At 36.9% G+C, this 15,348-nt stretch overlaps 1 protein-coding gene across 1 annotated transcript; it reads right to left on the reverse strand.

Annotated features, from left to right (window-relative positions):
- Positions 1-5,434: 5,434 nt before the first annotated feature.
- LOC142340436 (uncharacterized) lies at positions 5,435-5,890 on the reverse strand. Its single transcript, XM_075391012.1, has one exon. It carries the CDS (start codon positions 5,888-5,890, stop codon positions 5,435-5,437), a length of 456 nt encoding a protein of 151 aa, XP_075247127.1.
- Between the last annotated feature and the right edge of the window lie 9,458 nt (positions 5,891-15,348).

Consider the following 15,348-nt stretch of genomic DNA (forward strand, 5'->3'; position numbering starts at 1 on the left):
CTGTCCCTGTTTATTTCGGGTACATGCCAATCTGGCCTGAAAAAAAATTGTGTGCATAAAATCACTTTTGGTGATATTTAACGCCACTATGTCAGGTTATAGAAATTTTTAGCCATTTTTTGGAAACATTGCCCTTCGTTTTCTTTTGAATCCGCTTTTTAACACTCTCCAACTTGGCCGGAAAGAATCCTATTTTCAAATGATCAGTTTTGCAAAGGAATTGAAGTTAAAGTGTTGCTCAATGAGAAAAATTTATCAAAAATTGTACTTTTACAAAAACTGGATCCAATCTTTGAGCGAAAAGTTACTTTTGAAAAATTTGCGGTCATAAAAGTATAAAAGTAAAAATATGTTAAGCAGATTTTGAAAAACGGAAACTAATATTTCAAAAACATCGTGTGTCATCATCATATTTGCTTGAATGCTTTTTGCTATTTTGGGAAAGTTGAAGTTTTTGCTGCGGTTAAAAAATTGTTTTTTGTCTCTGTTTTCCTCTTGTTGCTCCTCCGATCTACATTCATTATACAGGTAATTTTCTTGTTACGCTGATTCTAATTGTTTGATCTCAAAGATTTATCGAAACCTTTGCTCACTTCAGTACTTTGCTTTCAAATCCGCATTGTCAGTTTCAGATTTTTTTTCTGAATACTGACATTGTGGAATTACTTTATTCAAAACTTTGCTCTCGGTTTCCTGATTCCTTGGTTCTCTTTCTCTTTCCTTGTTTCATATAATTATTATTTTCAAGGCAACCATGAAAAATGTCCTTTTTGTTATTTGATAGGACCTCATTAGAAAATGTATATTTTTTGTTAAAAAGATACACAGAACGGACTCTTAATGTTTTGTTTTGTGGGTGAGTATGACCAGTTGAACTCAAATTCAAAAACAATTTGAAATACATCTTCTTTTATAACGATTAGAAATGTGAACAGTTTTTCTGAAAAGATTATAAATTTTCAGAACAACCTCTAAAGAGTTAGTAACTTTTGCAAAAAAAACGATTTGAAAAAAATGCTTATTACAAACTTTGAGGAAGGGTAATTTTGCGAATGTAGCAGTCATGAATATCCATACATAATAAATAATTTTTGAAACGTAAAACTAGAGAAATTGTGAGGTTTTAACGTCGTCAGATTTTGACTTGAGACTCAAAAAATTTCTTCAAGCAACAAAAAACTGATTGGTAATAAGTGTTATCAAAAATGAGTAGTATTTTTGTTATTCCAAAAGTGCTCAATACCATTTTCTTCCCTCTTGAAGAATGATGAAAACTTTCTATCCAATTGACCGAATGCACTTCGTACAGAAATGAAATGGCAAGGCTGAGTTAAACTGAACCCCCAGAACTTCAGATTTGTGATTTTTTACAACAAAGGCTCTTTTTTGGTGCTCATCAGCCACACAGTACCATGGCCTTACTTCACGTAATCTGACAACTATTTACAAAAGTGGACTTCCGAGAGAGTTCATGCCGGTAACGCCTACATTCCATCAGTTTGAAAAAAAAATTATTTCTTATTGAGTTCAAGGATTCTTATTGAGTTCAAGTTGTTCTGAGTAAAGGAGCAGGTCTAAGACAGGCTATAATTGTCGCTGATTTATATATTTTTGCTCTAGGTCAAAAGATAAAATTTTTTTAAAAAAATTGTCAAGAAAAATCAATTTTTTTGTCTTCCCTCTTTGCGTTTGCCATTCCTTCAGTTCGTTTTCTTTTGTTTTGCTGTCAGTTTTAAAACTTTTTAAATGTGTTCCGATCCCGGTGTCTACAAAAATTTTTCTTTAGACTTGAAAATAGAGCTCATTTCTTCTGAAATTGCATGAAAATTGTAAAAACTGTTTTTCTTTTAGTTCTTGGTGCTCAAGATTTCTCACAAAGAAATTTCTGTGTGTTGTTATTGAGTACCCAGGTTTAGGTGCGCGACCCTAGACAGCTCTGATCAGACCATTTCTAAGTCTTTGCCCTCTTATCAGAACATCATGCAACCCAAAGCTCTCTGATTTGAACGTAGTGCAACCAAAAAAAAATGTGCGACCATAGTGCGACAAACTACCTCTGATCAGACAATCGAGCGACCCAAATCCCTATGATCAGACTATCGTGCGACCCAAACATTTCGTGCGATTCTGGTGCGACCCAAAATTTTTAGCGTCTTTAAGGCGACCAACGTTCCCTCTGATCAGACCACACTTCAAACTTTGTCCTATAATCAGACCAATCCCAAATACATGATATAATCCCTTGTTATTTGTTCAAATTATTCAATATAAACCCATATACTACTCGACTAAAAATTGAATAATTTAGTATATCATGCTAAGGTTAGGACAAAACTAATTGATTAAAATATAAACAAAAGGTCATTTTGAAGTGCCTGCAACTTTTCTTTTGAGCAATCAAAAACAGTGATAAAAACTGCAGTCAAATAAATACGGCCAGACCATGTATTTCGGGTCGCGCCACACCACCAGTGTGCGACCCAAATGGTTTGATCAAAGTGGTCTAGTGTCGCGCACCTAAACCTGGGTAGCAATCATCATGAAACTTTCATTAAATAAGAATTTTTACTAAAAAAAACATTCAGGAAGAAGTTTAAGTCGTATAGAACTTCAATTTATTACAAAGTTGTAGTTTTACCAAACTTTTTTTACTTTTGTTTTCCAATCGGTCAATGCTTCATATTATGAAAGTCCTATTAAAAAATATTTTTGCCAACCTTACAAACTATTCTAACTACCTTATTGCATTATTATTTTCTCGTTTTCAACTCTAAACCATTATATCAATCAATTAGTAGAGCCCGGAACGGCTAGCTCAAGCAACTTCCATTGCTAAATTTATCCAATAAAACATGTAATCCTATCTTGCCGGATATCAATGGAAGTAGTGTTATAAACAAAATTAATCAAAGTACACTTTGTTTAGATTCCGTTAGGCATGCGGATTTAGTCTCTCCTTATTTTTTTAAATGCTGGATCCTAAGCATAATTTGCAACAAACGACTGCCTGAGTTTTCTGCCGACTATCTAATTTTATCATTTGTTTGAAGGTCTCGGACACATTTGTGTTTTCTCCCCACTCCAAATTTTTGTTAGCTCTGGTATTGTCGTTTGCACCCACTCAAGTTGCTAGAAAATGTTTTAGTTAAAGACCAAAATTAATAATTGAAATGCCAAAGTTTGTATCAGCAAATTATTTGCAACTCAATGATAATTTTCAATTTATAGCTGTAATTTTTCTGTACAAAAAATTGAGTTTTTGATGTAACTTTCTCTCGGGGCGAGGATTTCAACAGGGAAAATATAGCTGAAAATTTTAACAGAGAAAAGATAGCAAACAGTGCAAGAAAAAATTTTTACCCTTAATAATGGTGGAAAAAGTTGAATTTGAATCTGTGAACCTGAAAAATCATGCTCAGCTTGAAATTTCTTTTAAAACCGCTATAGTTGAAGTAAAATGCTTCAGAACCCCTCAAAATTTTTTTCCGATGACTTTGTGGACAATTTTGAAATCAGATTTGTCGGCTTAATCTACAATTAGAATTCAGATGGAATTTAAGTAAATTTTTATGAATTAGATTTATTAGCGCATGAAAAGAATTTGGGTTGTATTTATATGCCATCCCTAACATTCAATTTATCTGAATTCCTAGCACCACATTAAGCGAATCATTTTTCAACATATTATGCAGTTTCTGCATATTATGGCGACATCTTTCCACATACTCTGCTCTTCCTTAAACCCCATGAATTATTCAAAATGTCGACATTTGAGTTGTACGGTTTTCTCTCATTCTGGCGACATCTTTCTATTTAAAGAGATATGTTCATTATGACGCCATAAATTAGTCATCGCAAAACTGACGTATAGTTAAAAGCGCTGCTGTTAGATAGTTTTACATCTGAATGTTTTAATAACCGTGACAAACCGTAATTCTTGATAATGGTCTACGAATCTGACAAACTTCTCCTGCAGCTCAACTTCAATGGCTTAGAAGTTGTTGACAAGATCGACCTTTACAAGAACGGGGGCATTTACTTGCAGACTATCAGGAACGTGATATTCGAGGCCTTCAAACACGATCAAGAATTCTTGAAATTAGTGCCAACTCCTGACAAGTGGAACCAAATTGCAATGTATAAAGACGTGACTTGGGGAGGTCGAAATTTGATTTTAACCGAGAGCCAAATGGAGGCGGCTGTGATTTATCACGTGAGGAAGTATCACAGAGATAGAGACGAACATGATGACGAGCCATGGGTTCCCCTCCAACTTTGGTTTGGAGATAAAGCAAAGATTCAAGCTCAAGTTCGTGACTATAACTTGAAGCGAGGTATTTGGAACTAACGGCTGACAAGACAAGAGTTACTGTAGCGTATGCTCCTAATAATTTTCGAATTCTGTCAGAAAAAAAACTCTTTTTAAAAGTCAACTTTATGGAACAGTTTAATTGTAATTTTGAATGTTTTCCGGTAGTGTTTAACTTCGGTCGAGGAAAAAAACCCATGGCAATAAACCCCCACTCTTCTATAAAAAAGCTGCACATTTAGCGGGTTTGGCCATGCGTCGCGGACCATGGCCATGCCTCAGCGGCCCGTGGGATTTGATATGAAACTGTAATGAAACATATATTCTAGACTTTTGGTTGCTCATATTTGTTTGCGACTTCTTGTCAGATGTTTTTGGGAAAGAGTAACTCTCAGGTTTTTTGGCGGTAGTTTTAATCATCAGCAAATGTCATGCTTTTCTTGAGTTCCCAAGGTCATTGGGAACATGCTCCAAGAAGGAGGGCAGGGGTTGGAGATCATCTTGGTTGTCGTTTGATCCGATATCCTTGAACCTATATAATTGGAATGAAATTATTGTAAGGGTAATAACATCAAAGGGGGTGGATGTAGCTCATGTTGCCTAAGACCGAAGCGAAAAATTTGAATTAAAAAACTACGGTGAAAAAACCCGTGCGAGGCCGGCGACCGGACGCACGAACGAGCCGTAAGCCGTTTTTACTTTGGCAACTCGTACTTCACCGTCTCGTCCAGGGGATGTTTCCACAACTCTTCCAAGGGGCCAGATTCCTCTCGGCGTCAAGTCCTTGAGTACCCACACAACATCTCCTAATTTCAGAGGAGGCTGGTTGTTGTATGTCCATTTACGTCTGTTGAGTAATGTCGGCAGGTACTCCTTAATCAAACGCCGCCACACGTGGTTCATCAACTGCTGCACGTGCTTCCAGTTCTTGAAACTAGCTGGCTGTTGGTCTCCAAAGTTTCCGGGTGGCAGGGAAATGTAAGGGCGTTGAATGAGGAAATGGTTAGGAGTGAATGGTTCTTCGTTTTCAGGCTGATCAGCAACGTTTGTCAAGGGTCTGGAATTCAGGATTGCTTCGACTTCTACCATTATTATCTCAAAGATGTCGAAGGAGAGACGCTTAGATCATAGAATGATTAAGAGTGTCCTCTTGGCGCTCTGAATCAATCGCTCCCACACGCCACCGAATTGAGGGCCGTATGGTGGGTTAAATTTCCATGTGGTTTTGACTGCAGCTAGGGCTTTATAAATCTTGTCTTTGTCTAAAGCCTTAACCGACTTCTTCAGCTCTTCGGAGGCGCCAACAAATGTTTCTCCGTTATCGCTGTACAATAAAATAGGTTGGCATCTTCGGCAGGTGAATCGTCGATATTCATTGAGGAAGGCGTCTGTATTTAAATCTGGACATGTTTCTAAATGGACTGCTCGCGTAACGAGGCATGTAAAAATAAGTCCATAATGTGTCTCGATTTTGCCTTGTTTGTCCTCAATATAAAACGTGCCAAAAAAGTCCAGTCCTGTGTTGGCAAACGGAAATTTGGTTTCTTCTGTGGGGAAGCGGAATGCAGGAAGTGGGGCCATTATTGGTTGTATATTTTGAGTGTCAAAACGACGACACAGACAACATCGGTATTTTTTTGAAAGTAGTGTTTTTCGAAGTCCAATGACGTAATAGCGTTGTTGTACGAATGCTTTGACCGGTTCTGTTGCATGATGAGCACAAATTCTGTGCGCATGTTCAAGGTATAGTCTCGCAATCTTTTCCTTTGCGTCCAAGATTATTGGACATTTTTCGATCTCCAATTCTGTTGGAGCAAATAGGAGACGGCCACTAGATCGTAGGAGTCCGTTTTGCTCAATTATTGGATTTAGGTTTCTCAATTTGCTCTTGGCGTCTAACTTTTGTGTTCTTTTTAATGCGTTGATTGTTGAGGAGAAAGCATTGTTTTGAGACAACTTTAGCAGAAAGTTTTGAGATCAACAAACATCATCGTTTGTGTATTAGCTTTTGTCGGAACGATTCTTCTTAGCTCTGTAAATTAAATTAAAGACTGTTGCGAGGGTTAAAAGTAGCTTATTCCATGTTGAAAGGCGGTTTGGGTCTAGAACAGGTTTGATTGGTGTTTTTGTATTTCTTGTTACGGCACCTACGGTTGAAATCTTTTTCATATCTTTCCAAGAACTTTCAGTGTTTTGCAAAAATTGTGGTGCTGTAAGCCATTTCGGGGGGATTTCTGATGGCTCAAGGCCACGCGTTCCATGGTCGGCTGGATTAAAATTAGTTGGGACATGATTCCACTCATCAGTTTTAGTTGTTTTCTTAATTTCTTCAAGTCGATTTGAGACGAAAACGTTTTGTTTCTTAGTTGAACTGATCCAATCTAAGACAACGCAACTATCAGTCCACAAGTAGATTTTTTCAAATTTTAATGTCATTTCGGTTTCTATCAATGTGCGGAGGCGTGTACTTAAAACGGCTGCTTCGAGTTCTAATTTTGGCACACTAATTTGTTTTATTGGTGCAATTTTGCATTTTCCAAGCAGAAAAGATGTTTGAAAGATTTCGTCCTGTTTTTGGGTGCGAATGTAAGCAACTGCTGACAATGCGATGGTTGAGGCGTCAACAAAAACATAGAGCTGGTGATTGTTTTCCTGATGCGTTGAGGATTTCGATATCAGGCATTGCAAAGTAACTATCGAGCACTTTTTGTTAGTTGGAAGGAAGTTCTGCGGGAAGTGGTTCATCCCATTTCTTGCCCAGCTTCCAGATTTGTTGTAAAAGCATTTTGATTCTAATTGTGAGCGGGGACAAAATTCCTAGGGGATCGAAAATTGTTGATACTAAGCTGAACAATTTCTTTTGTGTATACTCACTTGCATTTCGGGAAAACTGTTCTAATGTCTTCATTAGAAAACAGTCAGTTCTGGTATTCCATTTCTGACCGAGGACTCTATTGATCTCTTTCAGTTCATCTCGATCTTCTTGCTCAATGAACCTTAGGGCTCCATGTTTGTTTGACACAAATTTTGTCAAGCGAAAGCCACCTTTATGAAGGCTATCTTTAGTTTGGTTAATGGTTTCAATTGCTTCTTCTATAGACGGCAAAGAATGGATATAGTCATCCATATAAAAATGGTTCTTTATTGCATTAACTGCTTTTGAAAATTCAGTTGCATTATCTTCTGCGCAACGGTTCAGAACGAAAAATGCACAAAATGGGGAGCAGTTTGCTCCAAAAAATAATCTGGTGAACTGGTATTGGTTAACCATCTCTTCATTGGGCCAGAGAAAGCGTAATGCAGATTAGTCCTCATGCCTTATTGCTATCTGCATGAACATGCCTTCGATATCAAAGAGAATTGCAACTGGGTTTTCACGAAATCTCAGAAGAATTCCTACCAAGTTGTTCAGCAAATCTGGTCCTGTGATCAAATTGGAGTTCAAAGATTGTCCTCTAAACTTGGCCGCAGCATTTGCTACTCTGCGCACTTTTCCGGGCTTGTTTGGATTAACCACCGGGTGGTGAGGCAAATACCAAATGTTCTCGGGTTCTGGCTGCTGCATTTCAACTGGCTTGACATAACATTTTGGAAGATCTGTTGTGAGAGTTTGCTCATACAACTCTCTCAATTGGAGGTCATTACTGAGTCGCTTCTGAAAACTTTTCAGCTGGCTGAGAGCTGCAAAATAATTATTTTCAATTCTCAATGGTTTTTTCCAAGGCAGTCCAATTTCGTACCTCTAACCATTGTAGCTGATTGTTTTTTTCAATATATTAAGGGCTTCCTTGTCAACGGGATTTAGATTCACGCTCGGGTTGAGTTCCTTCGGCTTCAATTTTCAAGAATTGCTCAAGCAATTCATCAAGAGGCTGATCGTCGGAGCTTCTTCGTGATACGTGGTACACGTACTGTTTCTGCTGGTGAGATCGTTGTTTGGGTTGCTTTGGCACTCTTTCATACTCTCCAGCTAGTGTCCATCCAAGCCTCGTCTTTACGCCAAAAGGCTGGTTTTTAGTTGCCGGGATGACTTCAACTGCATGTGTGAAAGCAATAGTGTTCATTCCCAAAAGTGCTCCAATTTTGCCTTCAGCTATTTCTGGGAAGTGAATATGACGCAATTATTTGAATGCATCGCAAAGCTAGTTGAGTTCAAATGTATTAGCTGGTGCTACATTTAAACAAGGAGTGCTATAAGTTGTTCTAATTTGAAACTTTTGATCCAAATTTTTGTAGGGTGCAACTGTCACTTGTTCTGAAACTTTTGAAAGTGGCATATCATGCTCTGTGTTAAGATACTGAAGCGTAGTTGTTTCTTGATCTTCGCATGGAAGGGCAAGGAACTGTGCGATTTTAACACGTATTAAAGTAAATTGGCTTACGGGATCGATCAGAGCGTACGTATCGAAAGCTCTCTTGCCGTTTAGCAAAGATACTGGGATAAGTTGAAGTTGTTCGAACCATTCTTTTGGTGTAGACTCTAGATGATTCACGCTAAAATTTTGGTTGGCATTTTTCAAATTAGCGCGCTGAAATTGATTCTGATTTTTGTTTGCAAAAGACTGTCCGTAGCGGCTCTTTTGTGATTTGGATGAGACGCTTGCGTTGTTGTTACTTCCTGGTTCACATTGCTGTTTGACTGGCTGATTTTTTTTTTGGTTGGTAACATTTGTACCTGTGGAATTGCTGGTGGCAAAAGCAGCTGGCGGACGCTTGATACTTTTAGCGGGGTCATGCAGTGTTGTGTGGTGGTATGCGCTGCATGTTTAGCAGCGTTTTGTTGATGGGCAATTTTGCTTCTTGTGTTTATTGCTCAAACAGTCCGAGCAAAGACTGCTTTTGCTTACAATGTCAAATCGCTGGCTTGGGCTGCATTTTTGGTAATCGGGACAGGTCGCTAGTATATGGTTTCCTCGACATTTTTCGCAAGAACGCTTTGGTTGATTTGCGTTGTTTAGGGGTGGAAGTAGAGGGGCTCTAGGCGGTTTCGGAAAACCGCTACTGCTTATTGCTGTTGACTGATTTCGATTAGTCGGCTGTGCTGGAAAGCCTGAACTTTGGGTACTTAAATTTTGTTCGTGGTTTTTCTTATCGTACACATGTGCTTGAACTTCTAACCATTTCTGAAACTCAACTAAAGTAGCTGGTGTTTCGATTGATGTAACGGTGTACTCTGTCCATTTGAGGAGGATATTATGCGGGACTTTTTCTTTAGCTTTCTTCATAAGTGTCGAGCTCTGTAGGTCTGCTGTGTATCCCAGGTATTGGAAAGCTTGCACTAAACGTTTCAAGAACAAAGCAAAAGCTACAAAGTTTTGCTTGTTATAGTCATTAGTTGATTTCCAGTTTTCCAATTGATTTATGAAGGCATTCACCACTATTGTAGAATAACCAAATTATGACATGAGTTCGTTTAAAGCTGTGCTATAATAAGCAGGATCACACGAATACGCTTGGATGGCATCTTTTGCTTTTCCAGTAACTGCATTTTGCAGGTAGGTGATACGATGTGTGTCAGTAATACTGGTGTTGTTATGTACGAGGCAAAAAAAGTTATTTATCAATTCGTGGTACTTCAATGGGTTGCCATTAAAATTTTGAATTGTAAGAGGTGGTAATTTTATTGAGTGTTTACTCATTGGATTCTGCCAATATGGAGCTGTGTTTGAGGTCCACGGTAAAAAATTGGTTTCAAATGAAGGGTGTCTGAACCTTTCATTTGATATTGGATGTAATACGCTGGAAAATTGATGTGAATGTGGTAATTGTGACTCAGGATTTTGCTCTACTAAAGGCAGTGCTTGTGGGGGAAACGTTGAGATTGAATGAGCAATGGGAACACTTTCAGTTATTGTTTTTGAACAGGCGGTTTGTTGAACACGGAATGGGTTGAGAGTTATGTTAGAAGTTAGAAAATTGTTTGCTTTTTGGCAGCAATTTTCAGAGAACTGATTAAAATTTGTCATTGGGTTACTCAGTTCAAATGGTTGTTTTGTCTGTTGCAGATGAAGATCTAGATTCTGTTGGTTTTCTTGACTGTAATACTTGACAGAACTGGGATTCGTCAGGCGGGGACTACGTGTTCCCTGGCATTTGGAACAACCCATGCTCTTTGGTTCAAACGTTTGCGTCTGAAACCGTTCCTCCGCGATATCTCGAGAAAACTGAGATAGCATGTTTTTGACTGAAATTGATTATTAAAGTTTTCCTGAGGAAAATGGTTTTGAAATTTATTTTGCGTGCTTACAAAACTAAGCGGCTGGACTGAATCATTGTCTGCTTTAAGCTGCTGCTGGTTGATTGTAAAATTATCAACAGCAGATAACGTTGTATCACTGAGAGCAAAACGATCGTGAGTTTTTGCGACGGTCGTCTCAGGTTTCGCAAAATTTTTATCCGAGTGTTTTACTTCTGTTTTGGATTCCAATGTGTTATCGATGTTAATTTGTCGGAATAAACTTGCTGTACTCATTCCCATAGAAAGCGGATTCTCATTGTTGCCATTTAAAAATTTTGACAACATTGGTTTGGTCGTCTGCAATAAGAAACTCTTCCTCTGTTGTAGTCTTGGATATTAGTCTTGGGGTGTGCGCATTCCCCCTCTTTGTTTCAAAAAAATTAATTTAATTCAGAAGGTTTTATGTCCTTATTATCAAGGCGGATGGTCGCCAATTTTATGTAATGAAACATATATTCTAGAGTTTTGGTTGCTCATATTTGGTTGCGACTTCTTGTCAGATGCTTTTGGGAAAGAGTAACTCTCAGGTTTTTTGGCGGTAGTTTTAATCATCAGCAAATGTCATGCTTTTCTTGAGTTCCCAAGGTCATTGGGAACAGAAACTATCACAAACGAAAGAATTATTACGACCGAAATTCAATTTTAAAATGGGGGTTTGTTTCCAGGGGTTATTTTCCGTGGGGGTTTATTTCCTATCAAAAGTTAAGTGGGGATTTTCCGTGGGGGCTTATTTCCTAGACCCATTGTACCACTCGTTACAGGCGTCTACCAGTTAAAAATTTTTGAATGAAATTACTTTCTTTTCAACCAGTTTTCACTTTCATGATCGTAATACATCTTTCAGTTGATCCCCATATACAATCAGGAGGTTCCCAATAGCAATGTAACAGTGGAAATTGCCTTCCAACGCTTTGCTCGTTTTTAAAAAGTAGTGGCCAAGTAGAATTTACCAAAAAAAATTTATTACAACTTTTCGTTTTCGGAATCGACTTTTTTGCTAATAGCGTTTTTATAAGAGTAATTGCCAGAAGGAAGAGATGTTTTCGCTAATTTAAACGCTTTCAGAATTAGGTATGTTAATGGCAGTACCAGTAGGTACATTTAAGGATAATGGCGAAATATTCAGTGTGGCTCTAGCAACCATTTTGCTTTTAGCAACTATGCTATCGAACTATGCCACCTAGAGATACTAAAATTCATTGCAATTTTTCATGAGAGAATTACAAACTGATTGTGGAAGTAGTTTACGCCGCCCCAATCTGTGTATGGAAGTTGTACACATTAAAAAATTATTATAATTCTACACCTTGATGGAATACGTTTTGACAAAAATCTTCTGACATAAAATTTCTAGCGCATGAAAAACTAGCCTACTTTAAAGTTAGCTATTATTGTGTAAGCAGTGTTTAGGTCTGTTAATCCGGCAAATAGAAACAAAGTGGAATCTAGACGATGAATTTAAGGAAATATATACGAAAAAGTTCAGCAAGCAAATTGTATCAAACACTGTAACAACACTCGTCTATCTTTAGAAGTATAACCAAAAACAATATCGTTAACACTTTTAGCATATTTTTGAGCAAAATTTAAAAAATGCAAAAAAATGCGGAAAACTTGAACAAAAAGAGAGAAAATAAGTCAAATGTTCACAAAAAATTAAACCTCGATGACTCCGTGGAAAAACTGAAATCAAAAGGATCTTTTTTGTATATTCTACGCTGGACGGGTTTTTAAGGTTGCCACTCAAAGTCCTCTACGATGAATATATCGATTGGCTGACATTGAATGAACAAAAAGCCCATTTGAAAACCGAAAAGCCTCCCCTACTGAAGAGGGTCGGAACAATAATATGTTTCAATTTAATTGGAACAAGTAGTCATGATTCGCACTGTTGTTTAAGTTTATTCAGTTTTCCTGTAATTTTGATTATATGATTCATTTTAATTGGGTCCCAGATTTTCTTAAACTTTTTGAGATATTCAGTGTTCTCCAAATTCAAACCACCAGAATGAAAGCAATTTTACCGTATGTTTCCGCACAATTTTGTAGATTTATTTTTTAAACTTAATCAATCCGAAATTGTTTTTCGCCTGCTGAGAACAGTAACTTTCCTGCTCTCTAAACACAAACAAATTGAACTTATGGGATCTTTTCCGTTTGTGCCCCCCAATACGTTATGCGCCCCCAGTTACAGAGCACGTGCAATTACATATTAAATCCTTATGTAAAATTTAGCACGTGCGTCTGGGGGTTGCAAATAGTATGCGCCCACTAAGCTGGGGCGGCACAAACGGAAAAGATCCAACTCATGATTTTAAGTTTGGCAAGTTCTTTCAAAATAAACTTTTCTGAAATTTTAATCTTTGAAACTTCAGTTGATATGAATGCTTTCGAACGGAGTATTGAATTTCACCATATTTTGTGACAAATATTTTGGCTTATTAACGACAGAAAAAACATTGCTTGAGTTTGCAGTAGAGCTTCTTTTTTATAAAATAGACTATCTTAGCCGAAGTTATGTTCGGGAGACAATTCCCAACTCGCATAACTTGTATTCAATTTTCCTGTTCATGAGTTCTATTTTAAGGGTGTCTTGTTGTAACACATATAAAAATAACAAAACTTTTACTATTACATTTTGTATTGTTTTTGAAACCAATCTACTCGTGCAGAACTATTTATGTCTACTCGAAGCCCATGTTCAATTTCGTATTGTGCTGTTTGTAGTGCCAAGTTCAAAAGAAGTTTGCAAAAAAATTTATCAACGCGGTTAATGTTACTGATTTTCATTTGTATGTTATTGTTATTTCATTTGTTCATGAAAATTTCCCTTTTCATGACTGAACCACCATAATGATCAAAAGAAACTTCCCAATTTTGTCAAAATTGAAAAACGTGTACAGAAAGAACTGGTGGACTAGTGTCATTGTCATCTCTCACCACAACTTTCTAAGCTTCATTGTACAGTTATTGCAATATGAGATTACGCAATTTTTTGCTTTGTTATGAAGAAGAAGGGTATGAATTGCTGCAAATGAGTAATTTGTTTAAAAATGAAGATTGTAAAAACTACTATAGTTGTAATATTACATAAAATCCACAGAATTTTCCTGCTTTTTGAAAATGAGGTCAAAGATAGAGTGACTGAAAAGCTAAATTTGAGAACTATTGAGTGAAAGAATCTCAAGAAAAGTTTTACCATAGAGCACTCTTCATTTTCTCTGTGATTGCCCAAACTGGCAACCCTTAATGCGATTCAATGTTTGCCGTAGTGGGCAATATGCTTAAAAATTGGAAAACGATTACCCAGAGTCAAGACCTGGGCTGAGGTCCCCGTTCAAAATGACTGACAAAAATACCCATGAGTGAAATCGATTATGATTCAGAGTTTGGCTCATTCATGGTTTCTGTGTGTTTATGTGAAAAGATACTGTCGTACAATAACACTTTAGACTACGGATGCTACCAAGATGATTCCAAGTCTGGTGGAGCTAAACTCCAGCTCAAGTTTTTGGGTCAAGCAAATGCCCAGAGTGGCAAAATTTGGGTCGAGCAAAACTCCAGGTGATTAATAAAGTCTAGCATAGTTCTTTTCTCAGCTCTTTTGGCTCCAGCATGGTCTAATCATGCTCATTTTTGTTCGAGCATGGTCTTTTCACATGTCGAGGTCTAGACTACGGTAATGCCGCAAAAAGTGGAAAGTAGGGAATATAAAGATAGCTGTTGTTGTTTAAAAAAATCAAATTTTTAAAAATCATTTTTCAAAATAGGGATACTATGGAATGGTTGTTGTTTTGGACAAAGACTTACTTTGTATCAGAAACATATTGAGGCATTGAAACTGCGACATAGCTGGAATTTTGTTATGATTTCTTAAATCCTTTTTATTACTATAATTTTGATCTTTTTGGCAAAAAGAATAGATGAATTAGATATCATTTTTAATTTTACCTCTGAAACTCTGAACAGTTGCTCTGCCCTTGAAGTGAATTGAATTTCACCCGAGCAGTAATATATTAGACATTTTAGCCGTCAAAACTAAGATTTTAGCAATGACACCATATAGTTATTGTGTCACAATTAGTTACAGTGCCAAATTGTTTCAGTTTTACAACTGATCAGATTTGAGTAGTAATTGTGTTTAGACAACACAAATAGAACTATTTGATTTTGTTTTGGTTGCTGTGTGATTTTTTACACACCATCTGTTGCACTCTCCTAATCCCTCCAAGTTCACACCCCTCCCCCATCATTCCCCCTTTTCCCCTTTAATCTCACTCTCTCCTGACAGAAAAGCCTCCTTGCCGTGATTTAGAAGTCGCTGTAGTTACCACTGCCACTATACTAGTTATTACTATTATTATTATTATTACCAGTAGTGAGAGTTAAAGTGTAATTACATTTTTTTTCATGATCACAATGGTTGAAATATATAGCAATATAAGATCAATAATAGTAAAATTTTGCTATTGTTTTGCTGACGTTATTCATCGAAAGTAATCTTACTGAGTTTAACCAGTTTTTGTGATTGAAAGACTACACACAAGTTTAACATTGAGAATTAGCGAAACGTGATCGCATTTTAAAAAGAAGAGCTGCTATTAATTACATTTAGCTAAATTTTTTTTCTGTTAGGAATTGCTTTTAAATACAGATTACCGTAGTCAATACATTAATAATTTTTATCATTAATCTTACATAAAATTTTACATTTTACTTCACGGGATATTTAACGATTTTGTGAACCAATTTTTTTTTCAACTTTAAATTGAATATATAATTACAACAAAAAAAAACCGTT

This window comes from Convolutriloba macropyga, chromosome 5 (genome assembly GCF_964194025.1).
Source record: "Convolutriloba macropyga chromosome 5, txConMacr16.3, whole genome shotgun sequence".
Classification (NCBI taxonomy): Eukaryota; Metazoa; Xenacoelomorpha; order Acoela; family Convolutidae; genus Convolutriloba; species Convolutriloba macropyga.

What these genes read in the sequence shown, in the direction of transcription:
- LOC142340436 (XM_075391012.1), bottom strand. Translation starts at nt 5,890, where the DNA reads ATGGCCCCACTTCCTGCATTCCGCTTCCCCACAGAAGAAACCAAATTT.